Below are 27,539 nucleotides of genomic sequence, written 5' to 3' on the forward strand. Positions count from 1 at the left end.
TTACAGTTTAAAGAATTAATGGATCTCATTTTATAACTGCTATTGCTCAGCAGACATGTTCCAAAACAAAAGGAATCACATTTTCACTCTAAAGGGCAATTGTGTTTTGTTGAACTGGTTGAAGTCTGCACTGGTCTGGCCTTTACAGTGGTGTTTCCGGAACTGTGGAAACACAATAGAAGTGCCGACGTGAGGATGTGCTTTTGTGTGCATAGGGATTTGATTTAATACGCTCACAAAGAAAGTCAGTAATCTGACCACCCATTCAACCAGCTAATTGTGACTCTCGTGCTTTAAGAAAATTTGTGTACTAATCGGCCCGCTCAGGGCGAGCTTCCATCCGACGTCGGTCCTGATGGGAGACGGGTGCGCTAACGAGGAGGCTAAGCTATATTTTTTCTCAGATATAGAGTTAAACATGTCTTTAACATTTTTATTAGGTTATACATTTTATGTCTGTTGCAATCTATTAAAACGTGAAAAAACTAAAACAGGACCAACCAACGTTGTTAACGTCTTCCGAAGTGGTTTATAGTGTTTAAAATGCTACTACAGTCTAATATAGTACATACAAAAGTATACCAAAAAACATTCTTCACGCGGGAATCAATTTATCTATACAGCAATAAGGAAAGAAGAAACATAGCCCAATGCTGCTTTTAAATGCCAACACGGCAAGTAGGTGGCAGCATTCTTTTACTGAGTCGACTCGTTCAAAACATCCGAGTTGATTTACGGAGACTATAACGTTCAAAACCTGTTATTCTCTCGCTTTACAACCACTCCTCCCAGTGTACAAAACTGCATTGCATTTTTACTAAATAAGAGAGGTTGATGTTGAACTCCCCCAACATTGTTATTTTAGCTTTAGGATGTCAACTTATATACAAGACAAAACAATAATATTATCTCTGAGTGAGAAGTTATGTGAATTGTTCTTTTTCACGCAGAATGAATGAAGCAAACGGAATTATTCGCACATGTCAACGTAGGCTACTTCTACTTTTACTGTAACACTTAGCCTCGAAATGACACTGAAGAAATGCATTACAAAAATAGAATTTTATCATTTGGTAAATCTAGGCGCACCCAAATCTTAATCAATCAATATCTCTCTCTCTCTCTCTCTCTCTCTCTCTCTCTCTCTCTCGCTCGCTCGCTCGCTCGCTCGCTCGCTCGCTCGCTCGCTCGCTCTGGTACCTACTGTGCACAATAAGGCTACTGCAGCTGACATAGGCTTGAGCGTGGGACACTGTAGGACGGATGGGATGTGCGCCCTTCTCAGAACACTACCCTGACGCGAATAGCCTATTGCTTTAGGCTTCACCATAACCCTAGTCATGCAGAGGAGAAGGAACACAATGGAGAATCCCTTGCACTATTCATCTCAAAGCCAACATCACGGATGGATTAAAGTCTCAGGTAGGACCGTCCCGTTATAACCAGAGTATTATATGATGGGAAGAGCATGTTTTACTTTAGACAAAATATTTAACTATCATTTATTTATTTTGGTTGTCTTTAAAAAGCTTTTTAGAGCAATAAGGAATGTCTATATTTCACGAATAAGTGTCAGTTTCTTAAGATGGAACACATTTTATGTTTATGTATTAAAATAAAATCAGGTAAAATAGGTACCACATCTTATATTCTATGTACTCTTGTGTCCTGTAATGGAGAGATGGTGGGTCTCTGGATGAAACTCACTGTGCCATAGCAACAAACTGTAATTTGTTATTGTTTTTAGATCAGATGTGTTAATTGAGGCACGGTTTTACCTGATACTTGTTGATGCTTTTTGAGCTGATGTGCTGTCAATTTAAGCCCAAAATCACTACATAACATTTTTGAGATATCAGGCTCTGAAAACAGCTGTCTACCAAGTCTTAGATTTTTCCATTTACTTATGTTTAATATATATAGACCTAAGAATGTAACATGCTACTACTGAATCTACTTAATCTTGTGCGCACATTAATAATATATCATGTCAAAATGTTTCCATACTTTAGAATCAAATTAATAATGCGGTCATTATGAGCAAGTTGCATGCTCTGTATATGTGTGTTTTTGTCTATGATACTAGTCCAAAAAGTGATGAAGTTGTCCACAATACGGAGTCATTCACTAACACAGAGAGTCAGTTCTTCCTCTTTTACATTTGTGCCATTTCCAGCTGCACTTACTGACACACAGTCATCTGCTTTGAATGATCACATACACTACCATACAGAACATGTCACATGAGCATGCAGTAATATTGGTACATGGTTTACTCATGTTTTGCTACAAAACAGTGTGCCAAAAGGTCTGTTTGTTCATGAAGGAGTTCTGGAGTGCTGGGATTGTTAATAATACAATATATTTTTAAATAAGATCACCATTTCAACTATACAACATTTAAACGGAATATTTAAATATGCAAATATGAAATTATAAGTACATTTACATTTAGTCATTTAGCAGACGCTTTTATCCAAAGCAACTTACAAAATAGGGGAAAACAATAGAAGCAATTTGAGTAACAAAAGAACAACAATGCATAGGTGCAGTAAAACTGATCTCAGTTAGCCTACCACAGTATACGAAGCTAAGATTTTTAAGTAGAATACTAATGGGTCAGATGTTGATGGAAGAGAAGTGTTTTTAGCCGATTCTTAAAAACAACTACAGCATCCTCTGAACTTGTGGCAAGAAGGAGATAATTCCAGAGTCGTGGAACACATCCGAAGAAAGTGCGTGAGAGTGATTACTTCCGATTTGTGGGAAGGCACCATAAGATGTTGTCTTGAAGAGTGCAGGGATCGTGCAGAAACATAAGTCTGAATTAGCGGGTGAAGATATGGGTGTTTTTGTAGGCCAAGAGCAGAGATTTGAATTGGATGTGAGAGACATTCCCTATGTCCTTTCCAATGATTTCAAAGTGCGCATTAATGGAGCTGCTTCATGCATCTCTTATGTAAGGGGTCCTTGCCCTGAAAAATGTTGAAGATCCTTGCTTTAGATGGACCGGAAGCAATTTTGCGTTTATGTGTTCAATCCAACACAACTGTTCAAGCTTTAGACATTAGTAATCCATCATTACCCAGACTCAGTCCTCTACAATAGATCTCATTTGATTTTCTAAACAGTAGTGTGTGTAGGTGCGTGTATGTGTGTGCCGGGTCAGGATGTGTTTTATTTGTCTGAGATCTTGAGTGTAGAGACGTGTGTGTGTGCCTGACCGCGCATGCATTCTCCTGTAATTTCTTAGTTACAGTTTAGTGCCTCGGGACTCAGTCACACACAGCCTCTCTTTAATACCCTGCTAATAGATTTGTCCTCTGGAAAATGTCAGTGGGTGTGAATGGAGCCCTTATGCCCCCCCGGGCGCCTGCATGTACTTCCCCAGAGCAGCCTTTCCTTCTCTTTAAACGAAATTACCCATCATAAATATCCAAGTATTCCGTTCTTCACTCAGGTGAACGTGCCTATGAATTTCACTTTTGGTTAAATGTCGCTGCCACCAAAGATTAAAGCGGGGGGCTATAATTTAAAAGCAGAAAACCTGAAAAGATTTTCAGGGGGTATTTTTCACTTCCGAACAAATCCTCTATCCGATTTTATAAAAGAATGCCTTAAAATGGATTTGATTTGTGTGATGCAACTTTGCTATATTGATTCTTACAAAGAATTGATTCTTTACAAAAATATGCTTGGAACAACTAATGTACCTTTTTTGCCGAAGGAGATAACGTATGAACAGTGTGAAACAGTGTGAAACAGCGACCCCGCTCGAAAGAATTCCAAAAGGGAGGCAGCGTTTTTCTTGCCTCCTCTAAGCTCATTGACTTTAAATATACCCGCTAAAGCGTGCTGTGAGTTTGAGTGGGGGTAATTGAAAAGAATGGAGAAAAGTCACGTGAGAGGAGGCAATGCCTCCAACGGGCTATGATTGGATAAACACATCAGCGAGATCCCGCCTTCCTGCTCGTCTTCGTCATTCATTTTAAACTGCGGGCGCTAAATTAGATTGAACGTTAATTAAATTGTTTTATTAGTTGTATTAAACGGAGTTTAGGATTCGTGTCGGAGATGGCGGAGGCAGAGGAATTATCGATTGTTGACAGAATATTACGTGGTTCAGATTTGTTCAAAAACTTTTGCTTGTGATCAGGCTTGCTCAGGATAGCAGCAAGGCTAAAGTAAGTCACATCTATTTGATTTGTTCACTTAAATGCTTGGAGTATTTCTGGGACTGCTAATAATTAAATTGATGGTATTGGTAATGATGTTATTCTTATATAGGAAATCCCAAATGTTCCAGAAGAAGAGGAAGGTGGTGTTGATGTACCTTTTCCCAAAGCAGGGAAAATAAAAAACAATTCAAAAAATCAGAAGTACATACTGTAATGAACTTGTAGTAATTAAAATGAATTTTTCACACATAAACACTGAAATGACACTGGTTTTCTGACAAACGCACTTGTTAATAGTGCAGAGATGAACAAAAATTACATGGGTAGAAATCTGCCTCCTCATTTTTTAAGTCCACCGCACACCACTGCTCTGTAGTGCAGTTGGTCAGTTTAGGGCTAGTGTAGAAACAACATGGCAAATTCTATGTAAGGAGACCTGCGGTGTATATAGATAGAAATATCTCACTAAAACTACATAACACTTCATTATGTAAGCTCTTTACACACCTCTGAAGATAGTTATATATTGCATTTCTGTTAAACCTCAAAATATTAAACACTGGACCTTTAAGGCTTTTTCTCCAAATTTTACTGTGTACACTAAATGCATCCAAGAGGGTTCATTTTCTGGACACAATATTAAACCTGAAATCTGGGATTATCTTCAACACAGATTCACATTCGGATCTCTAATTGTGACACGTGTCAAAGTTTATACCAGAGAAAGTAAGTAAATTCAAGGTCTCCCAAGGTGCATGTGCATACATCAGTGTGCATGTACCAGAATTATTATTGATCCATAATTCATCGCTGTTGAATTAGTGTCGAGACAAAGCGTGTGCACATGACCGTGTGATTAATGACCACCCCAGATACCTGTTCCAGCAAGATGCATGGAAACATTTACATGTACAGCGCTGTCAAAACATCATCACACTTTGAAATAAAGAAGTATGTAAGCACTTCACATTGTGTGATTATAGGCCTTCATCAAAGTGCAGGAATATGACTGAAAAAAACAATTTATTTCAGCTGCCATTGGCAGGTTATTCCTGTCAATGTTCTTCAACAAAAACAACAAAAATCTGAACAAATTCCAGGCATTTTACTGACTTTACAAAAATATTTTTTTCAAAATAAAACCGCCGATGTGATTTGGCCTTTTTGACATTGATCAACAGACAGAAAAATAAAGTGCGGTAGTGCTTTTTGAACTTTTTAGTGAAATTTGGACTTTCTTGTCGATAGCCTTCACATCCTAATCTAAATCTAATGAGAGCAATGACCAACATGGCCGCTCTGCTGTGAGTTTTCTGCATTACGTAACCTGGCAACAGAACTAATCTCATACTTAAAGTTTTAAGCCACCAAATTTTTAAACTTCTCAGAATCTGTGAAACCTTTTCTCAATGTTTAAGATGTAATTTTTACCATAGAATAGCAAGAGGTGTCTCCCTGAGACGTTTATCTCATCTGACAGTGAAAGAGTAATATCCCTTCTGCCTTGATCTTAAGATATAACCAGGTGATGGAAAGCCACACGCTCTCTCTCTTTGAATCCACATAGCTGTCAGAGAAGAAGTCTTGATCAATGAAAAGCGTCACGGTTGTCACACGGGCTGGAAAGATAAAGTGGAGGCACACATTCCTGTGCTTGCATACGCACAGACTCTCAGACCTGGTATATATCTTAGATGACATGGTCACGGCGAAAGGACAGCGGCTTAATTTAAATCTTGGATAATCAAAGTGAGAGAGAGAGAGAGAGAGAGAGAGAGAGAGAGAGAGAGAGAGAGAGTAGAGCAACATGATAAAGAGCTGGAAATAGGGAAGTTGAGAGAGGGGTTGAATGCCATGAAAGTTATGAGAAATCGATCTTGTGTTGTTGTCGGAGCTCTGTGAAATGGATATGACAGAAGTGCATGTCTCCTCATCATTAGTACCACAGTTTCAGCAATAACATTAAGCCGTTTAATATTTACTTGTCCATAAGAAGAAGTTTATTTTATATAGCACCTTTCCACAAGCTCAAGGTCGCTTTACAACGCTTTTTTTCATACAAACATACAAATATACAGGAAAAGATACAAGATTATTGAAAATACATTTCAAACAAGTATGTTTTCAATTGTGTTTTGATGATGGATGGAGAAGAAGAGTTACGGAGGGATATGGGTAAAAAATTCCATAACCTGGGGGCATTAACACTAAATGACCTTCCACCTGCAGTGGACAGTCTAAACTTGAGAATGCTAAGACCCAAATCAGATGATCTAAGATACTGAGTTGGTATATACTGTATGTGTGAATTAGGTCTTTGATATAGCCAAGTTCAAGACTGTTCAAAACCTTAAATGTCAACCGGAGAATCTTAAACTGAAGACTTTGTAAAAGTGGAGTAATGTGAGCATGATGTAAGAACCCTAGCAGCAGTATTTTGGACATACTGCAACCTTTTAATGTTTCCCTGGCAAACCAATACAAAAATCACTGCAATAATCTAGCCGTGATGTAATTAAAGCATGCGCTAGGGTTTCTGTATCCGCCAGATTAAGAGTAGAGCGAAAACGTGCAATATTGCACAGATGATAACTTTTACCACTACAGCAATAAGAGAGCTGAATGAAAGACTCAATGTGTCTACAGGACACCTAGATTTTGAGGTTGAAGGTTTAATAAGAGCCCCATCAATGTCAAAGTATCCTCTTTTGTATGTGATGTAGTGGATCCATTCAGCATTATTTAAGTTTTACTACTATTTAATTTAAGGAAATTTAGCGTCATCCCGTGTTTGATTTCAGCAATGCAATCCGTAAGTGTAGCAGGTAAAGTTTTCAGAGGCAGTCGTTTAATAAATCTGGATATCATCAGCATAGAGATGAACGTGTAGACCATGTTTACGAATTATGTCACATAGTGGCTGTATATAGATAATGAAAAGTAATGGACTGAAAACAAATCCCTGTGGTCAAGGTGTTGAGTGAGTGAAACAATGGTAGGCCTATAGTCTTTCGTGGCAGGTATTTTCTCTCCATGATTTGAACCAAGAAAGAACATTGCCCTTGATGCCAAGTTCTGAATAGAAATGAGAATGTGATGACAGACAGTATCAAATGCTGAACTTCACTCTAAGGTTGTGTACCGAAACCTGGTGCCAATATGGCACTGGTACCTATATATCCGGTATGTAACTGGACTGAATAAATACGCAGATTCTGTGCCACATAAATGCTGACTGAGCCGTCGATTGAGACATTTGCCCTCATTCACGTGGACGAGTCGGAAAGCTCAGATAATACAACACATCTTATGGTTAAATGGATCACGAATGATCCGCACGGATCGTGCGCACCCCACGGATCGGAACGTGCCTGACCTGTGGATTGATCATAGTGAAAGTTTTAGTAAGCGTTCTCCCTCCCTCCCAGTGAGTTCAGCATTCATCACTGGGCGCAGTCTTTAAAGGGAAAGTTCACCTTTTTTATAAAAGAATACAAATCTTTTATTCACCCACACTATAATTTTTTTTAGCAATGTTACGATCCATCTCATTTCACATTCACTTAACTTTAATTGTAAATTTGTTGTGAAATTGTTCTTAATTATTTAATAAATGATTTTTAATTGAATATATTGTTCTTTAATGTCATCCACAGGTGTTTTGTGGCTCTTTTTTAAAGTAGCAATTTTTTAAGCAATGTTTAAGCATCGGTACCGTTTTGAAATTATCGATTTGGCACCGGTATCGAAAAAAACCAAACCAATACCCAACCATTCTTAACTCTAGTAAAATTAAGATGGTTTTACACCCAGAATCAATAAATAGTAGAATATCATTCATTACACGAATATGTGCTGGAAAAGTTCAAAGAAATCATGTGCTCTTAGATAACATATGTCTTAAGTTGAGCAGTTGGTGGAGAGTCAAGCTGACAAGATTTTGTGTTAGATTTCATAGTTAGACCACTTACAATAGCAGGAGCAACAAGATCGAAATCAGAGAAACTGTGCTTTTGGTGATAAGACCCTTAGTGTTAGCGGTGCAGATTTGAGGGGTATCTAGAGCAATAAGAAGCAGTGACTGATTTTAATTGATCCTTAAAAAAAACTGAAGAAAACCATTCACCAGATGTTCAGAAGCAGAAATGTTATGTTTTAGAGGGTTTGTGAGTTTATTCGCAATAGTACGAAGGGTCTTGGGTCTACATGTAGAATTTATAATAGTGGAAGAAAATTATCACATCGAACATCGAAAGTATGTTGTCTCTCAAAAACTTGCATTCTTTTTTGTTACATCCATGACACATTAATGTTTCCCTCTTTTAAAATAGAAAACTGGTTTATAGGCTGATATTTTTCTGATGTCCTCCGAGGTTTAGTAAAATCTAAACAGACGATTCAATACATTGGAAATAAATACATTCTTTGAGAGTTTATATGTCAGGTTTTGAAAGAAAATGTCACATCCATAACGCTGGAATTGCTCACTAGTTCTTGGTTACTAATTAAACATTATTCATTTACAGATATTGTAATTATGATTTTTATCACATAGCTGTGAAAATGCATACCTTTAGTCAGCTAAAACTGTTGTTGAAAACTAACTCTAGGTCAAGTACATTCCAGGACAATAAAAAACGTAAGTCAAGGTTTCACTTGGCTTAAAAGCTTTTATTTTATAGGCTAAATAAAATAGATCTTTACTCGCTTTTTTTCATTTATATTTTTTCATTAATTTACCTACCTATATAATGTAGGTAAATTAATGTAAATGGCTGTAGCAAATAAAACATAAACAGCTTTTTTGGCTGGTTTACCTAAACTATTAGGTAAATATAAGGTGGTCAATTCATTAAATTGCATTCAGTAAAAAACCCAGTCCACAGTTCTGAAGTCAACAAGATTACACCAGATCTGCACCAGACAGCAAAGGGCTGTAATCCAAAGAATGACAAAGAGCCAGGCAGGAGTTCAAAACAACTTTAGTACTTAAACAAAAAGTAATTATCTTGATTCTAGAACAATGAACTGTGCAGTCTGTAGTTACAGTAGTGATGTGACAAAAAAGTGCTTTATCAGTTAACAAGGTTTTATAGAAAAACATTTGAAAACTAATCTCCAGGCTCTACTCAGTAACTTTTAAATGGGTTACGATCTGCACAGGGACTTGAAAGGTTGAGAATCCAATTGCAGTGAGTTTATTAAAGGTAATCCATAGACATAATCCAAGACCTACAATCCAAAACACAGGTAATCAGTCTACACAGAGCTAACACATCCAAAGGGCAATCCAAGCACATAATCCAATAAATAGGCAAAAATCTAAAACACAGATGAATGGTCAAAACAAGAAACAAGGCAAACTAATTAACAAGACAAGGAACTAGGAAAACGAACCAGGGAACGCTCAGAACTGCAATAGTAACGCATACAAGACTTTGTAATACTGCCTGAATGAACCAGGTTATATAAATAGAGGTGCAAGAGATAATGAGAAACAGGTCAATGTATACTGAGGCGGCTATGATTGCTGGAGGCTTTGGGCTGGTGGCCATCTTGTGAACAGGCTTTGGGCTGGCGAATGGTCTTTGGGCTGGTGGCCATCTTGCGAGTGGGCTCTGGACTTGTGACCATCTTGAGAAAGGGTTCTGGGCTGGCAGCTAGTGAAGGTCTTGGAATACCAGCTGTTCGTACAGGAGTCAGCGGCGGATCTACCAGACTGCAGACCAACTCGTTCCGCCTTGAGCGGGGTGCAGGGGTCGAGATGGGGCTTGTTGATGGTGCAGTCTGTAGAGGGTCTAGCAGAGGTTGGCAAACTAAGGCCCCCCAAGAAATTTCATCCGGCCCGGAATTTTTTATGTATTAAATAACATCGCGTTTCTGTTGCGATTTTGGTTATTTGCGCTGAAGCGGGACAAGTGTTGTGAGTTTTGGTTTACTAAAGCATGACATGGCAATTTCTGTTATCAAAAGCATGTCTCTGTTTCATGTTCCTTAATGAGACTCGTGATGGGTCAAACACTAGCTTTTATTTAGATTGCTTCACATAACCAGCCATATACAATTCTGCCTATTTCCTCATTTCCTCGCCTTGTCGATCCCCCCATCCTATGATAGCTCACTGGTGCCCTCTATTGGCTGACCTATATTGTAACAGTCTCAAGACACTTGCGTCCTGAGCGGTGAGAAATTACTTTCACTTCAAAAGTCTGACTTAGTTAAATGGCGGAGTGGCATGGCCTGTATAATGGTTCCCGTCATAGATATATATAGTTCCCGTAGTTATACTGGTGAAATATGGCATGTCTCTCAGCCAATCAGATTAGAGAGCCAGAATAATTGTAACTATGGCTCACAGTGGATACAAATTAAATTGAGAGCTGTTTGCAATGCCAAATGTTTAACGTGTAATAGTATAATGTTTCATTTTTAGAACTGTATAGCTATTGCACATCTGATTTCACATTTGTATGTAGAGTAGATGTATAACCACTACCAGTGATATGCACAAAGGTATAGGTCCAGAAAAGAGTATTAGTTGTGGTGTTTTTACTTTTTAAAATATTTTAGATCAAATAAGATATTACTGCATTTTAAAAGCCAAAAATTTAATTCTGTGCAGAATTAAATGTACCCTTTTGGTTCAGACCTCCACTACAGTCCCATTTCTCATGTGGCCCATTGGGATTGATTGCACACCCTGAATTAGAGGAATATTTGACAAAATATAATAAAACAATGTACACTGTAAATTATTATAATAATGTATCTTATGACAGTGTGCAAATGTTGTGCCATTTTTTTCAAAATAAAAGTGTTTATAAAACATAGGGTAGAAGGATTTGTAAGTCCATACACTACAGTTTAAAATTCAGTTTGGAATAAATAAAAAATGTTTAATTTGATGTGCGAATAATATGCAGCCCTTAACATGGAGACAAAAACTTGAGGTAAAAAGTTTTCCCACCCCTAACTTCGGCCGTATAGCTTCCCCTCAAAAATGTTTGGGGAGGTTTCCTTGATCACACCCACGGTGAAGGGAGATCCACTGAATTGCAGAGCCAAGTCTATATAAAAATCTGGAGTACAATGAGGTTCAAGCAGTGGCATGATTGAGCCAAAGGGGATCATTAGGCAGAGTTCATTTAAAGATGTCAGGTGTGCCAGCTCTTGGAAGTCACTTAGGTGTTCCTTGATTGGCCGATTCCCCCGGAACAGTCGGATTCATGACTGGTTGGTCCATTAGAAACAGCTGCTGGATCTGTGTCAGGATCGGGGGGGGGGGGGGGGGGGGTAGAACCCAATTGCAGGCAGCAACAATGAAGGGGTTAACAAGACTTAATTAATAATATAAACACGACAAAACAAACACCCACGATGGGGGAAAACTGAACTAAGGCAAGGTACAGAAATAAAGACTTCCCACGAGGGGGCATAAATCAACAAACAGGAACAATAAACAAGGCACTTCAAAATACACATACAGGTGAACACGAACACGGTAACTAGGAACACAAGGCAGGAAACGCATATTATGTCATAACTGACCATAATATGTTTCTCTCCACACAAAACACGTGGCCCTATCATGATCCTGTCACTAGACTAGGAAATCAAGACATGAGAAAGCAGAATCATGACAATCTGTGTATGACGAGGTCTTCTGTTATGATCTTCACAGGGACTCCAGAGGTTGAGGATCCTATTGCAGCAAGTTTATTAAGGGTAATCCACACACAGACATAATCCAAGACCGTCATAAAATCCAAAACAGTCCACAAAGAGCTAACAAATTCAAAGGGCAATCAAAACATGTAATTCAATAAACAGGCAAAAACCTAAAACACAGATTAATGTAGTGATTGGCACTTTCAAACAGGCTTCATGAATCTTTGAACCCCGTATCAAATCTTTTGTATCGAATCAGTGCTTCGAAGCGAGAATCAAACTGGCTAAGTCACGTGATTTTTAACAAACAAGGCTTTGTTACGTCATTACTGTTTCGAAACGTTTCAAAACCCCTTGACATTTCACCACTAGGGGGTGTTGTTCTGAAAGTAAACTCATAAACCAGCGTCTATAATTGATTTAACTGTAAATAAATATTTTTGCAGTGATCTATGGACAGTGATCAATGATCATCTTGGGATAAGTATCTCTTAACGTGAAATCTAGCCAAATTTTACTAAACAAACAAGAATCATAAGTTGTGTTATTAATATACAGTGTGTAAGATAACATACATTATATATAAGATAAGTGCAGTAAAAAGTCAAAGGTCAATTTTGGCCTATGGGACCATTTTGAGAACAGCCTTGTGGGATGTATGATGGCCAATCACAACTACGAACACCTTACCAATGTTGTAATGCTTCCTTACTAGAGAAAAACCACCATTCATTGGGTTGGCCGACGTCTGTTATTTGAATAAACGGCAACAGCTGCACATTCAATTTAATATGTGGTGTTTAAATGTTAACAGTTTACAATTTGTGTCAGGCCTTTTTAATCTTAGCAGGCATAAGTGTTTAGTGATTTTTAAATGTTTTAAAACAGTACGGCAGAAAATGTTACATTTGTTTAACTCTTTGGGCATTGTTAAGGGTAGAAAGTAACCCACTTTTTACCTCTGAAAAGCATGTAGAATTCATTTTATAATTTTTTATAATTGATTTTATAAACAGGTGTGCTAGTGCAACGCGTTGTAAAAGCAACGGTGGTACTTCCTGTTCCTATTAAACGATGTCTCGTTTAATTCTAAGTGAAGAATCCTCCGTATACCGAATAGATGATCTCTTGCACCTCTATCTGTGTCTATCTAGCTGTGTTTCTTTCGTAAGGCTGTGTCTGAGATGATCCCTCCAGGTGTATTATTAATAATACTGAAGTATTATTTAATATTATAAACAAATTATTTTGCCTTCATTGCCAGAGGATGGTGGGCTGTTCCAACAGCCCTCACAATGCCTTTAGTCTTTTTTTGCAATTTTCTAGTTAATGTAAACACACATATATATTTTCTGAATTTTGATGGATTTGCACTTGTATTTTTTTGACAGTTGTCGTGTGAACAGCTTCTAATGAAGCATCTTTACTTAAAAAAAAACATTCCTCTCAATACCAAATTTTTTGCGATTCATAATTTCTTTGTAATTGTATTGTTTTAATGCTCAATTTTTCATTTTCTTTTGCAAATATATGTGGCATTGAAGTGGCTCCATACCGACCTTCAGACTGATATTGGAAGTTCTGGACTCAATAGCAGGTTTCATTCTGGAGTATATCCAATTTTTGTGCCTTATGTATCAGACATTTAGCCAATGGTCCAGACCGAGACACTATTGTCCCCAAGGAAATCATACCTAGAGAAATCAATCCGTTAACATTTTCATGCATCAGGCAGTTGCACAAATTAGCATAAGGTGCAAATTAAGCACAAACTGAATTTGTAACTTGGTGGTGATATGTATTATGTAATAATATTCCTTTGAAAATATAGAGAAAGCATGTTAAAATCAAATCATGATTTGCTTTACATCTGAAGTCAACAGGTTTCTGTGATTGATGGTTTTAGCATCTCTCTCTCTCTATCTCTTTCTCTCTCCCTCTCTCTTTCTCTTTGTGTATGTCTGCTCCAAATACATTTAGTCATTGTCATGATTCTGCTGCATCATGTCATGTTTCTCTTGGTTTAGTAGCAGGATCATGACATAACCTCATGTTAAATGTGGAGAGAGACAATTATTGTTCTTATGGCCTTCCATACTCTCTCCGGTCTCGTCATTGTTCCCATCCTCTTGTTACCTCGTTATTGATTAATGCCTACACCTGTTTCCCTCTTGATTTGCTCCCTTATTTAATGCCCTTGTGTCTTCTGTCTTGTGCTGGTTCATTGTGGTTTGTGTGGTGAGTTCCTGTTGTGTTAGTTTAGTTATTTGTAGTTTGTCAACAGTTTATTCAAGTCTTGTTTATGTGTAGTTAGTTTTAGTCCTGTTCTGTCATTATAGTCCCATGTTTTGTTATGTTACCCCCACGTGGGTCTTTGTTTTATTATTTATTAAATTATTTGTTAACCCCTTACCCGCTGTCTGCACCTGGGTCCTCTCTCCGTGTCTCACCACTCGAGAATCATGACAGAATGAACCAGCCATAATCGGACCCAGCAGACAGAGGGATCGTTGTGGCAGCAGTTGAGGCTGCCGGATTCCCCTCCAGGGTTAGAGGTTGCCGGACTCCCTTCCTGGGTCGAGAACGCCGGACTCCCTCCTGAGTCGGGGCCGCCGGACTCCCTACCAGGGTTGAGACTGCCGGATTCCTGCTCAGGGCCGAGACCGCCGGACTGCCTTACAGGGTTGAGACCGCCGGTCTTCCCTCCAGGGTCGAAGCCGCCGGAATCCTGTGGCCACCAAGGATCCCCAGCCGGGCATTCCAGGTCGGTGCAGCTGGGCATTCCAGGTCGGTGCAGCCGGGCATCCAGGTCGGTGCAGCCGGGCATTTCCGCCCGGTGGAGCTGGGCACTCCCGCCCGGCGGAACCAGGCATTCCCGCCTGGTTGAGCCGGGCTTTCCTGCTTGGCGGAGCCGGGCATTCCAGCCCGGTGCATGCGGCCATTCCAGCCCGGTGCATGCGGCCATTCCAGCCCAGTGCATCCTGTTCGTGTCTGCCGGCTCTCCTGTTCGTGTCTGCCGGCTCTCCTGTTCTTGTCTGCCGGCTCTCCTGTTCGTGTCTGCCGGCTCTCCTGTTCGTGTCTGCCGGCTCTCCTGTTCGTGTCGGCCGGCTATCGTGTTCGTGTCTGCCGGCCATCCTGTTCATGTCTGCCGGGTAGTGTTTTCATGTCTGCCGGAGCTACCCAGTCCGTGTCTGCCCATGTTTGGACTTCCCTTTGGACTCTTGTGTGCCCCTTCCCTTGGACTCTTGTGCTTGCTCGTTTTGATTTATTGTATTGTCATGTTGTATTATGTTGCCATTGTCACAGTCTGTCTTGTCTTGTTTGTGCCTTGAGGAGCATCAGGTTGCTGCTCCTTTAGGAGAGGCTTATGTCATGATTCTGCTGCATCATGTCATGTTTCTCTTGGTTTAGTAGCAGGATCATGACATAACCTCATGTTAAATGTGGAGAGAGACAATTATTGTTCTTATGGCCTTCCATACTCTCTCCGGTCTCGTCATTGTTCCCATCCTCTTGTTACCTCGTTATTGATTAATGCCTACACCTGTTTCCCTCTTGATTTGCTCCCTTATTTAATGCCCTTGTGTCTTCTGTCTTGTGCTGGTTCATTGTGGTTTGTGTGGTGAGTTCCTGTTGTGTCAGTTTAGTTATTTGTAGTTTATTCAAGTCTTGTTTATGTGTAGTTAGTTTTAGTCCAGTTCTGTCTTGTCATTATGTTCCCATGTTTTGTTATGTTACCCCCACGTGGGTCTTTGTTTTATGATTTATTAAATATATGTTAACCCCTTACCCGCTGTCTGCACCTGGGTCCTCTCTCCGTTTCTCACCACTCGAGAATCATGACAGAATGAACCAGCCATAATCGGACCCAGCAGACAGAGGGATCGTTGTGGCAGCAGTTGAGGCTGCCGGATTCCCCTCCAGGGTTAGAGGTTGCCGGACTCCCTTCCTGGGTCGAGAACGCCGGACTCCCTCCTGAGTCGGGGCCGCCGGACTCCCTACCAGGGTTGAGACTGCCGGATTCCTGCTCAGGGCCGAGACCGCCGGACTGCCTTACAGGGTTGAGACCGCCGGTCTTCCCTCCAGGGTCGAAGCCGCCGGAATCCTGTGGCCACCAAGGATCCCCAGCCGGGCATTCCAGGTCGGTGCAGCTGGGCATTCCAGGTCGGTGCAGCCGGGCATCCAGGTCGGTGCAGCCGGGCATTTCCGCCCGGTGGAGCTGGGCACTCCCGCCCGGCGGAACCAGGCATTCCCGCCTGGTTGAGCCGGGCTTTCCTGCTTGGCGGAGCCGGGCATTCCAGCCCGGTGCATGCGGCCATTCCAGCCCGGTGCATGCGGCCATTCCAGCCCAGTGCATCCTGTTCGTGTCTGCCGGCTCTCCTGTTCGTGTCTGCCGGCTCTCCTGTTCGTGTCTGCCGGCTCTCCTGTTCGTGTCTGCCGGCTCTCCTGTTCGTGTCGGCCGGCTATCGTGTTCGTGTCTGCCGGCCATCCTGTTCATGTCTGCCGGGTAGTGTTTTCATGTCTGCCGGAGCTACCCAGTCCGTGTCTGCCCATGTTTGGACTTCCCTTTGGACTCTTGTGTGCCCCTTCCCTTGGACTCTTGTGCTTGCTCGTTTTGATTTATTGTATTGTCATGTTGTATTATGTTGCCATTGTCACAGTCTGTCTTGTCTTGTTTGTGCCTTGAGGAGCATCAGGTTGCTGCTCCTTTAGGAGAGGCTTATGTCATGATTCTGCTGCATCATGTCATGTTTCTCTTGGTTTAGTAGCAGGATCATGACATAACCTCATGTTAAATGTGGAGAGAGACAATTATTGTTCTTATGGCCTTCCATACTCTCTCCGGTCTCGTCATTGTTCCCATCCTCTTGTTACCTCGTTATTGATTAATGCCTACACCTGTTTCCCTCTTGATTTGCTCCCTTATTTAATGCCCTTGTGTCTTCTGTCTTGTGCTGGTTCATTGTGGTTTGTGTGGTGAGTTCCTGTTGTGTCAGTTTAGTTATTTGTAGTTTATTCAAGTCTTGTTTATGTGTAGTTAGTTTTAGTCCAGTTCTGTCTTGTCATTATGTTCCCATGTTTTGTTATGTTACCCCCACGTGGGTCTTTGTTTTATGATTTATTAAATATATGTTAACCCCTTACCCGCTGTCTGCACCTGGGTCCTCTCTCCGTTTCTCACCACTCGAGAATCATGACAGTCATCTTTGCACAATATAGATCGTTCCTTTCACCTCCCAGTCTCTGAGAATTAGAAATAGCCAATGACACAAGTAATTTACCTCCTTTTGTTTCTCTTTCTATCAACACAAAGAGAGCAAGGCAGCACTGAAGAAAAAACTGATCAGAGCAAAAGCTGAACTCCCAGTCAACCGATATTGAGAAGCACAAACGTGCTGTACAGCACAAACACACACTCTCACACGCATGGCAGCGGTATATCCTCACACACTCTCTCACATACACAGACACTGCTTACGCTCTGAAGGAGTAACTGGAAACTAGCAATGAACAGACAGGAGAACATTCCCAGCGATTTTCTTTCAGGTAAACATCAGTAAGCTCTGCCGCGCTCTTATTTTTCTTCTTATTCTCTTCCTTGATGTCGCTTTGCTGTTTCAGCTCTCTGTTGGATTTTTTGTGTGGACTTTTCTGTGAAACTGGCTAATCTTTCCAGCCAGAGCAGGTGCGCCTGTTTATTCCTGTTTAGAGATTGAAAGATGGACATATTTTCTACGCAGTGCTTTGCTACATATTCTCATTCTCAACAGGTGAGTGTGTGTGATGTCAGTGTATTCAAATATGATTCATGTTTTGCTTTATACTTAATAAGCATTGACATAGAAGCAGATGTTTAAAGTTCACCTTTTTTTCTGAAAAATGTAAATTCACCTTACCTATGTTGGGCAGCTGTGTTTATGTGTGTTTGTACTGTATAAAGGGGGTGCATGGTGGCTTAAAGTCTTACCAAGGAAACATACATTATGAATATTAGTAATCAATAATTATAAATAAGGGAAATTGTGACTGCGTGACACGTGTGTGACACGTTCTGTGGAGAAATATTCCTGATCATTAGAGCTTGAAACACGGTAGAGCACATGAACACATGCAGACCTGAGCAGCTGGATGCAAACACGCAGAACGGGGGAGAGAGAGAGAGATCAACCACTGTTTTACTCTCTGACCTACTTAAAATGTTTTTATCCGATGTTTCTATAGGGCTTCTATATCATACAATTATATAATTATGTAATTATTCAGGTTCTTTTCAAGCTTTATCGAAATAACCCTGATTGTACAGTAAAAAATATAATTTAGCTTTATTCCTGGTATTTTGAAGCAATTCTTTTGCGTAGTGTTGTCTCAAATGGGTTATTTACAGTTTTCCTGTATTTTAGTGGTAAGAGAATACGCCAAGGTCGTGGGTTTGATCCCATGGGATTGCACATATTTAGAAACAAATGTATGGGTGTAAATGTAAATTTAATATTCTATGCTTCTTGTCTATCAGTCTATATATATTCATCTGTCTGTCCATCAGCAAATAAATATATGGATAGCTTTTCACTTTTTTTAAGGGTTGAGCCAGGGGAACCCCCTTCTCATTCCATTATAATATATAATTATTGGTGGTATTTCTGCGATGTCGCGGCTGACAGCTCCACCCACAAAACGATCTCATTCGATGCAAGTTCTGCCCCTCATGAATATTAATCGCCAAACATGGAGAATGACAGGCTGTATACATTTGATTATATACGTATATACGAAAGAGGGAGCGTGGACCGACAAAAACTGTTCTGATTGGCTGTGTTTTGTGATTGATCGTGCCCCTTTTTCGCGTTCAAAATGGACAAACAAATTGCTTTGTTAAAAAGTTATGAGCATAGGTTTGTTTGCCAAAGATTTCCAAGCTGCGCTTGACCTTGAGATCTTTAGCATCTACCGACTAAAAGTGCCTTTGAGAAAGAGCTGACACGAGTCACAATCAATTTTTTGTTTAATTATGAGTAAAACAGAAATGAAAACCGTGACAGCCTTGTTTTAGCATCACTTTTTTGTATGTGTTGTCAGTGCGCTTTGTTTTTCTGAGAGAATTGCTGAATTACTTTTGCTTGCAACCTGTATCTGTTCATTCAATACTGAACATCAATGTGGGCTCATTTTTTTCAAAATGCAGCTCTTGAATGTTTCGTTTATTTAGTAGGGCAACAGCTGTGTACTGCAGAGAGAGTGCATCAAATATATATTTCCTGCATGATATATATATATATATATATATATATATATATATATATATTTGAAAAGGTGGTAGGCTGTTATCATGTTATACAGTATTCCACAGAGTAACTGCGGGGTTAAAGTCAGTAAGGACAAGAGACACACCTCTTTATCTCCTTCATTTCACTCTTCCAATAAATCTCCTTATTCCTTTCTCTGTATGTGTGTTTATGTTCTCTCCTCCTCTCCCCTCCCCAGTGTGCATGTTGTTGCACTGATAAGGGCTTCACTTTGGCAGTGGAATAAAGTAATCTCCTCTTTCATGTTACCACATCGCAAACAAATTTGACAGATTAAAAGGGAAAAGGCAATAATTCTTAAATTATTAGTGTCTTGTAATGAAAACAATATAAATAATTTGATCAAAGCACTAGCACTAGCACACAGCGGCGGTTATTTTGAAGTGTAGAGAACTGCTGCCTGAGATACAGTACAGAGACCAGTTGCTATAATAAGCTTGAAGCTCTAAGATACTAAAAAAGCACTTTAAAGTAACAGGAAATAAGATCACATCAAGAGACGGAATGAGACAGCAGCTCATCTGATACTCACCCCTTTGCACTGCCCTGTTACTGTAAGTAGGGCAAAAATAATATAGGGGTATTGCAAATTAAAGATATTGAAATGTGTTATTTTATTTAGCAATTTTTTTGTTTAGCTTAAAAAAATATTAGTATTTGTAAGGTAAAATAATGATTGAATAACTTTTTAAGTAGGTAAATCTTTAAAAACATGTCTTCCATTTTTATTCAGTTGCATGCTCAGTATACTGTCTCCATATGGTTCAACTTACCCCCTGACTCAGATCAACTTACCCCATTAGGGGCAAACTGAGCCACAGTTCCTCCTATTGAGGGCAGTCGGCAGCTCCTCCCCCGTTCTTTACTCCTCCACTTCATGGCGGACGGCAGCAGGCTCCGGCGAACGGCGGCGACTCCTCCGCTCCCTCTCGGATGGCAGCCATCCCACCTCGACCCAGGAGCACGGCAGCGAGGTCTCCATCCCATCCGATGCATACTGGATCCCTCACCACCGCCTCTGCGCTGCCGGAACTCCTCGGCACCGCGATCCCCCTCAGCAGCGAGGGCTCTCCGACAGCATGTCTCTCCTTCCTCCCGGGTTTCGTCCCGCCTTGCTCGTTACAGTGTTCTTATAATTTAGATTGATATGAAACATCCTGAAATTTGATTTAACACTTTTATTGCACTTATGCCTCGTTTACTTTCATCTTGAGGACCAATTAACTAAGAAATGGCTCGTTTTACCTCACTATAATAGTAGGTATCTACAGTAACAAAAAACACTTGCAGTATAAAAACGAATTTACTGAGCATGTACTTCAAAGTATACTTTCATAAGCTTACTACAGCAATGTCCTTTAAGTAGGCCTACCTGTTCAAGTTCACTTTACAGCATCATTTATATACAAAAATTGAAAAAATAGTTGATAAGTAGTTGTCTACTCAAAGTTTACTACTGTTACACCATATGTCTTTCTCCATGTCTTTGATTGAACTCACTGTGAGGAAAACAGATTGGCCATTTCAAAACTACCTCTATCTTTGGAGAGAAATCACAGCAATCCGTATATGGCCATATGCTGCTCTTTTACAAATGTGTGTATGAGTGTGTTGGTGCGCATGATGGTTGATCTCAAAGCTCAGGTTCTATCCATCTATGTATGTATGTGTGTGTTTGGATTCAGGGAGGCAATTAGATGTAATGCTCATTATCCAGCTGGCATCGACTGCACACAGTCCGAGCACACACACTATGCACCAATCTGCAGGAGCACTGCAATGTTAATTGCAGATGGATGATCATGTTAAACTAGAAGATAAGGGGGCTAAAAGATACAGGCTTTTGACTAAATAAATGTAAAAAATGTCTAAACTGAAAACAGCTTGCACTGACATAACTTAAAAAAACTAAATGTCTTTGTTTTGTCTCAAAATGTACATCAGTACTGTTTTTTTGTAAGGCATGATTGAAAAAACTGCTGAAATGTTCTTATTTAACTAAGGCCTAGTCTTCGCTTAACCAAATCCTTGACCAGGAAACCGCCTCAAGATATTTTATTTTGCAAGATTACAGGATGTGGTATGAACACTCGCACACACAGTATTTCTTACAGGTGCAGTGAAGAAAATTAAGATATGGGTCTTGGAGTTGATTGCACAATATACAAGCATACTGATGGATACAGTTTGCACAGGGAAGTGAATGATTAGCCAGTGCCCTGTCCAAACCTTATTAACTGTGTGTTTCAGTGCTTGGACCGTTGCTCTTTTCCATATACATGACATCCCTAAAGGTTCTGTCATTCCGAAACATGGCTTTCCCTACGACTCCTATGCGAATGATACACAACTCCACTTGTTATTTCAGCCTGACTATACGACTGTTGCCGCACTCATTTCAGAATGCCTGAGTGACATTTCATTAGGCTCATCAACCATCACACTTTCCAGAACGGCCATAAACCGGGAAGTGGCAATCGATGACCAGCTAAACTTCACTGATCATGTTGCCAGCACCACAGGGTCCTGTAGATTCATCCTTTATAACATTAGGAAAATTAGACCTTTCTTTTCCGAGCATGCTATGCAAGTCCTAGACCAGGATATTGTCTTGTCCAGACTGGACTATTGGAATGCACTCCCAGCTTGCACAACCAAACCTCTACGTATGATCAGAATGCAGCAGCAAGAAGGGTCTTCAATGAACCAAAGAGAGCACACGTCATTCCTCTCTTCGTTAGTTTACATTGGCTCAAGTCACTCGCATCAAATTCAAAGCTCTGCTCTTGGCCTACAAGATCACAACTGGTTCGGCACTCCCATATCTTCACTCGCTAATACAGACCTACAGTATGTATATGTAATGCACGTGATGTAGTGCCATCCCAAAAAGGGAAATAATCACTGATGTACCTTCTCTAGATCGGTTCCACATTTGTGGAATGATCTGCCAGCTGATACAAGATCAGCAGATGTTGTAGCCATCTTAAAGAATCGTCTGAAACACATATTTTCCGTCAGCACCTGACCGATCAGTTCTGACTTCTGTTTCTTTTCTACTCGTTCTATCCTTAAAAAAGAAACACCTTAGCTTTGTATACTGTGGTAGGCTAAATGAGACCAGTTTTTACTGCACTTATGCTTTGTTCTTCCAATTCTATTGTTTACCTAATTTGTAAGTTGCTTTGGATAAAAAGTGTCTGCTAAATGACTAAATGTAAAGACATCTCCAAACATGAAGAAAATACAGAGTGATGTGGTTGCGTTCAGAATTAAGGATTCTGAAGTGGTTCTTTTGTCAAAGGAACCTCTCAAGGGGTCAGATGGAGGCATTTTCCCAGAAGGAACATTTTGTTATTCAGATATTATTATTTCATTGAGCAGGATACACAATGCAGCTTCCAGTTATGTTTGAATAACTTGAACATCTCCTAAACACCTTAAAGGGATAGTTCCCCCCAAAATACAATTCTGTCTTTATTTACTCACCCTCGAGTAAATGTCAGCAAACACTAAATGTTATAATATACAGTATATGTCTTTTTCTGATGAACACAGTGAAAGATATTTGGAAGAATGCTTGTTACCAAATAGTTATTGGCCACCATTGACTACCATAGTAGAAAAAAGAAGGTATTTTGAAGAATGTAGGAAAGCAAACAGTTCTGGGGCAAGTTTTACTACCTTTCTCAAGAAACCAACTGTTTGGTTAAAAGCATTCACCATAAGATCCAGAGATGTTCATCTGGACTGCAAATGAGAAGAGAGTCCAGCAGCCTTTTTCAGTGTTCTGAAGTAAAATTAAGTTACACTGCATTATACTACACACTGCATCTGCACCTCATATGCTATTCACACGCTAAAGCAACACAACACCAACAACCATGCTGTCATTCACTTTAAACACTTTCTATATCAAACGCAAATTAACATGACAAGTTTTCTTACTCTGTGAAATATTTGGAAATCTCGTCGCAAGAGCTTGCGGGCAGGGGGCTCATTACCATATAAATGTGTTCCACCGCTCTTGTTTCATTTGGAAGACGTGTTTGTTTGCTACAGGTTCAGGAGCTGTTTGTCTTCGCAGAATTTGCGAGGTGTTGCTCGACCCATCGAGCAAATGGAAAACCCAGACTTGACTGTAAATACAAGGAGTCCTAACAAGCGGACAGCATCTGTCAGCCTCTTTTTCCAGGTGCTTTATCTTTGTCATTGCCATAATTATTTCTTCTGTCCCTTCTTTCTGTCAGATATGAGTGGAACTCCAGGTCACTGGATGTCATGTGGTCACCCGTGTGTTGAACATGCTGTGTGGAACCCCAAGTTCTGTGTGGTCACTGACTATCAGATGCTGCTGCTGGACAAGGAAGAGGTATTAAACACAAAAATACATGGTTCACGAACGAAAGAAAGAAAGCAAGAAACAAAGAATTATTGGTTTATTGTTCAAGTATGCAGGCTTACAAACGCATGGGGAGAGTATAGCATGTTAGGAGCATGTACTGTAGTTTGTCATTGGGAAATGTGCAGAAGTGTGGTATATCGGCAGGGTCTTTAATGTCCCTGAGCTTACGCTTTGCCGTTGCAGCCAAGGCCCGCAGTGACTTAAAGGGACAATCAATAAATGGTCCCCACTTGCTAAGGATTCATGTTGTATGGTGTGGTCGATACCGAGTTTTCAGCTCCCTCATAGCTCACACTGGATGTCAAAGCTTGTATTATCAGCCAGAGAGCAGCTCTAAAATAAGTCTCCTCTCCACTATTGCTGAGCACACATAGTGTTGAATGGCTTTCTGCTAAAGAAAAGACTGTTTCTTTCTGTGAAAATGACGGAGACTGTATATGGGTGTGTGCATGTTGTAAGACAAAAAATGACATACAACATGTGATCGTGCCTGCATGTGTGAACCCAGCTTAAAAGTTATTTATTTGTGATTACCTGTTGTCTTCATTCCTGTGTAAATTATATTCAGTAAAAAATTATTATATAAAAATTATATCTTTGAATAAGACCATGTCATAGTGAAACGTTGATGCATAAATCTCAGAATAAAATGTATTATATTGTTTTACTTATTATTCTTAGTACAGTGATGTCCTTACATGAACTTGTATAACTACTGTAAATATATGTAAACTCCAAATAACACATGGTTATCTTCAAATTATGTTAGAAATCTTAAACTGTTGTCTCAAGCTGGTTAGGCCTGTTTAGGAGGTTTTTTTCTCCACCAATGGAGTTTTGGGTTCCTCGCCACCATTTGCATACTGTTTTGCACTGTTTGCCTGGCCGGGGGGGCTGCTAGAATTTTTAAGTTTTATTGAATTAACGCTGCATATAGGAATTTATAGTCTGTCTGATATTTGAACTGTGTTTTAACTTGCATAACCTTATATGTTATGCTTATAGTCAATGTTGTCTTGTACAGCTGCTTTGTAACAATGAAATTGTCTAAAGGGCTATATAAGTAAAGCTGACTTGACTTGACTTGACTTAAAGCTTGGATGGTATTGGAAATAATAGCGATATTGAATTTTTCTCATTTGATAGTTCTACAGATTAAAAATGTTTTCTTCAGATTAATTTTTATATAAGATTTATACATCAACAAATGCACATTTGATCAAATTCATAAAAATGCTGTCTTTATCCACAAATCCCTGAAATTTACCATTCCTGAAAATGTTTAGACTGCAACACAAAAGCCTATACCTACTTAAAAATGTTTACCTAATTTTGGAATAGAACAGCAACTTACTTCAAGAATTGTTTTTTCTTGAATTGACTTTAGTGTACAAAAAATGACTGGCAACTTTTTTCCATATAAAATAGTTCCTGGTTGAACCTTGTTGGCTTCTTCTGAGAATTAATCTAGCAGACAAGTGTTAATCCTAAAAATTGAAGAATTTTTGTTATGGTACATATCACTGTTGAAAATACTCGGTCTGTACTGTCAGGAATCCATATTTCTATGGCTGAAATTGTTTCTAGAGGGCAAATTCATGGTTGGCCATGAAAAGAGAGACACACAGTAGCACACACGCTTGATAAATTATGAGTGCTGAATGTGTGCTGGACTCTGGGGAAACAGGATTCTGGAAATATAAGCAAGGTTGTAGCTGCTTCTTTGCTCATGTTGCTTATGTCATAATATAATATTTAAAAAAGCTTTATTGGTGTGACATTACATATAAATAAATATAAAAAATATAATCACTCATAGACACAAAAACAGTGCCGACTTTTGTTGTTTTAAATGCAAATAGAATTATGGGGGAATGACAAAACAGAAAATGTTGGTCATTTTAAGAATAAAAAAAATTACAAATAAGGACATTCCTAATGTTTCCCAAGTATAGATATAGTGTAATTAATTCTATCCATCTAAGTGCTTGTATTTAATAGAAATCTTCATATATATCGCTGCCTCAAATTGTCTTTCTGACTTCCCTTCGGATTCAATGTATTAAACATGAGATGGGAAGGGAGCCGAAAGCACAAATCAATGCTGTCTATCTTCTTCATGTGTCCACTCCAGATCCACACTCTGCTCCTGCAGGAGAAGAGAACTGACACCTGCCGATCCAGACTGCTCCGCCGCACCATCAGCGTTCCCGTGGAGACGCAGTTTCCTGAGTTTCAATGCCACCTGTCAGTGGACAACAGTGAGTGTCAACTGTAATCCCGCAGTACTTTATAAAGCGACAAGAGCTCATTACAAATCAGAGAAGAGCTTTATGCTTGTTGTATTTATTTATAACTTAATTGTACTGTGTACTGAATATATCAAATATAATAAGCAATCTGCTTGCCTCCAGAAATGATTTCCAGTGTAATGAAGTTAAAATCCTAATCAGTGTTTACATGTCATTTTTATTTTGGTCAGCAGAGGGCGATATTTTCAGTCCTTACGAAGAGAAGCTTTAAAGCAGAATGTTTAGAAAGTGTGACACTTTGAATTCTCTTTCAAACTGTTTTATCTATTGGAAATAGATTCATGTTGGCATGAGAAAAGAGACAGCAGTTTGATACATTGAACAGGTTAGTGGTGGGTTATCAGGTGTAGCAGTTGTTATCGTTGTATGAATGACGCAACTGACCAATCAGAATGAAGTTTTCAAGAGCATTGTGCAATAAGCATATATAATCACCCCTTAAACATAATACAGTTTGTAATATACCAATACCAGTGGGATGTAACACCCAAGCTGTTTCTTAAATATGGAAATAGTGAAAAGCTGAAGTTAGCTGTGTGGTTAAACTTTAGTTTAGAGGCATGCTTAAAGACTGCTGTTATGACTACTGATTTCATCACATTACAATAAATGCAAATTCAGCACCCTAAAATGATCTGAAGTTTGAAGCCTCGCAAATAAACAAAAATACCCACAAGAAATACAGTATATTTTCTCAGATCTAAAAACATCAGACTTTATATTAGTAGTGTTGTGCTGGCTATATCTTTTCTAACAATTTTTCTCTGCACCATGCAGATGAAAGTGATCTAATTCTCCCAGCTCCTGGTCAAGACTCATTTAGATCCTTACTTGTTTTACAACAGAGGGAACCATAAAGCAAACGGCCTGTACTACCACTCTATTCGATAAGACTTTTTTCTGAGTGGTTGAGTAGGAAAAATAATATTTTGAGCTACTCTACAAAAATATAAATGCAGTAAAAATAAATGTATTAAATTGTGACTGAGGAACAGTAGCCCATTTAATGTTCATAATCTGGGCTAATATTGCTTAGTTAATGTCATTGTCAACACATGCTTTATTATAAATTCCACTGCGTCTTTAAGAACTAAGAAGTAGGAGCAGAAGAGAGAATGGAACTTGGAATAGGTGATCAACATTCACATCACATTCCTTCATTCTCTCTCTCCCGATGTCTCTTCCCTCTGTTTCTCTCACTCAAACAGTAGACAAACATAGAACAACAGTTGGGGCACAGTTTGGTCCTCCACACAGTTTGGAACACCTCTCTACGCTCTCTCTCTCTCTCTCTCTCTTTCTCTCTCTCTCTCTCTCTCTCTCTGTTCTTTCGCCTGTTTCCGGCACTGTTTTCAGTTGTTGGACTACAGTTCAGCATCTGTGAGATTATGGAGTCTGAGACAAGCCCTAAATCGGAGGGTCAGTCTGGTAAGTTTTTACTGATGGGAGCAGCAGGAAGAGGGGCCGGGAGTGCTTGTTTTGAGTCTCGGTGCTCAAGTAGTTACTCATTGTTTAAGTAAGGGGGATGTATGAGATTGTTTTGTGAACTAGACGCGTTTGCAGACGTCACGCTCACAGACAGCCCACAGTCCTTTCAAGTGGCTGTCTAATGCAAATTCAGAATAAAGCAAAAAAAGGGCTTTCATTTTGCAAGACTAAGTCAGTGTGAGGT

General features: G+C 39.7%; 1 protein-coding gene across 1 annotated transcript; it reads left to right on the forward strand.

Moving 5' to 3' along the window:
- Positions 1-1,229: 1,229 nt before the first annotated feature.
- Positions 1,230-25,833, forward strand: LOC306902589 (ras/Rap GTPase-activating protein SynGAP; the record flags this gene model as incomplete). The annotated part of the gene is made up of 3 exons (XM_079471262.1): positions 1,230-1,422; positions 23,401-23,522; positions 25,690-25,833. Exons 1-3 carry the CDS (start codon positions 1,341-1,343, stop codon positions 25,831-25,833), a joined length of 348 nt encoding a protein of 115 aa, XP_079327388.1. The 5' UTR covers positions 1,230-1,340.
- Positions 25,834-27,539: the final 1,706 nt, after the last annotated feature.

This window comes from Barbatula barbatula (assembly GCF_947034865.1).
Source record: "Barbatula barbatula genome assembly, chromosome: 2".
NCBI lineage: Eukaryota > Metazoa > Chordata > Actinopteri > Cypriniformes > Nemacheilidae > Barbatula > Barbatula barbatula.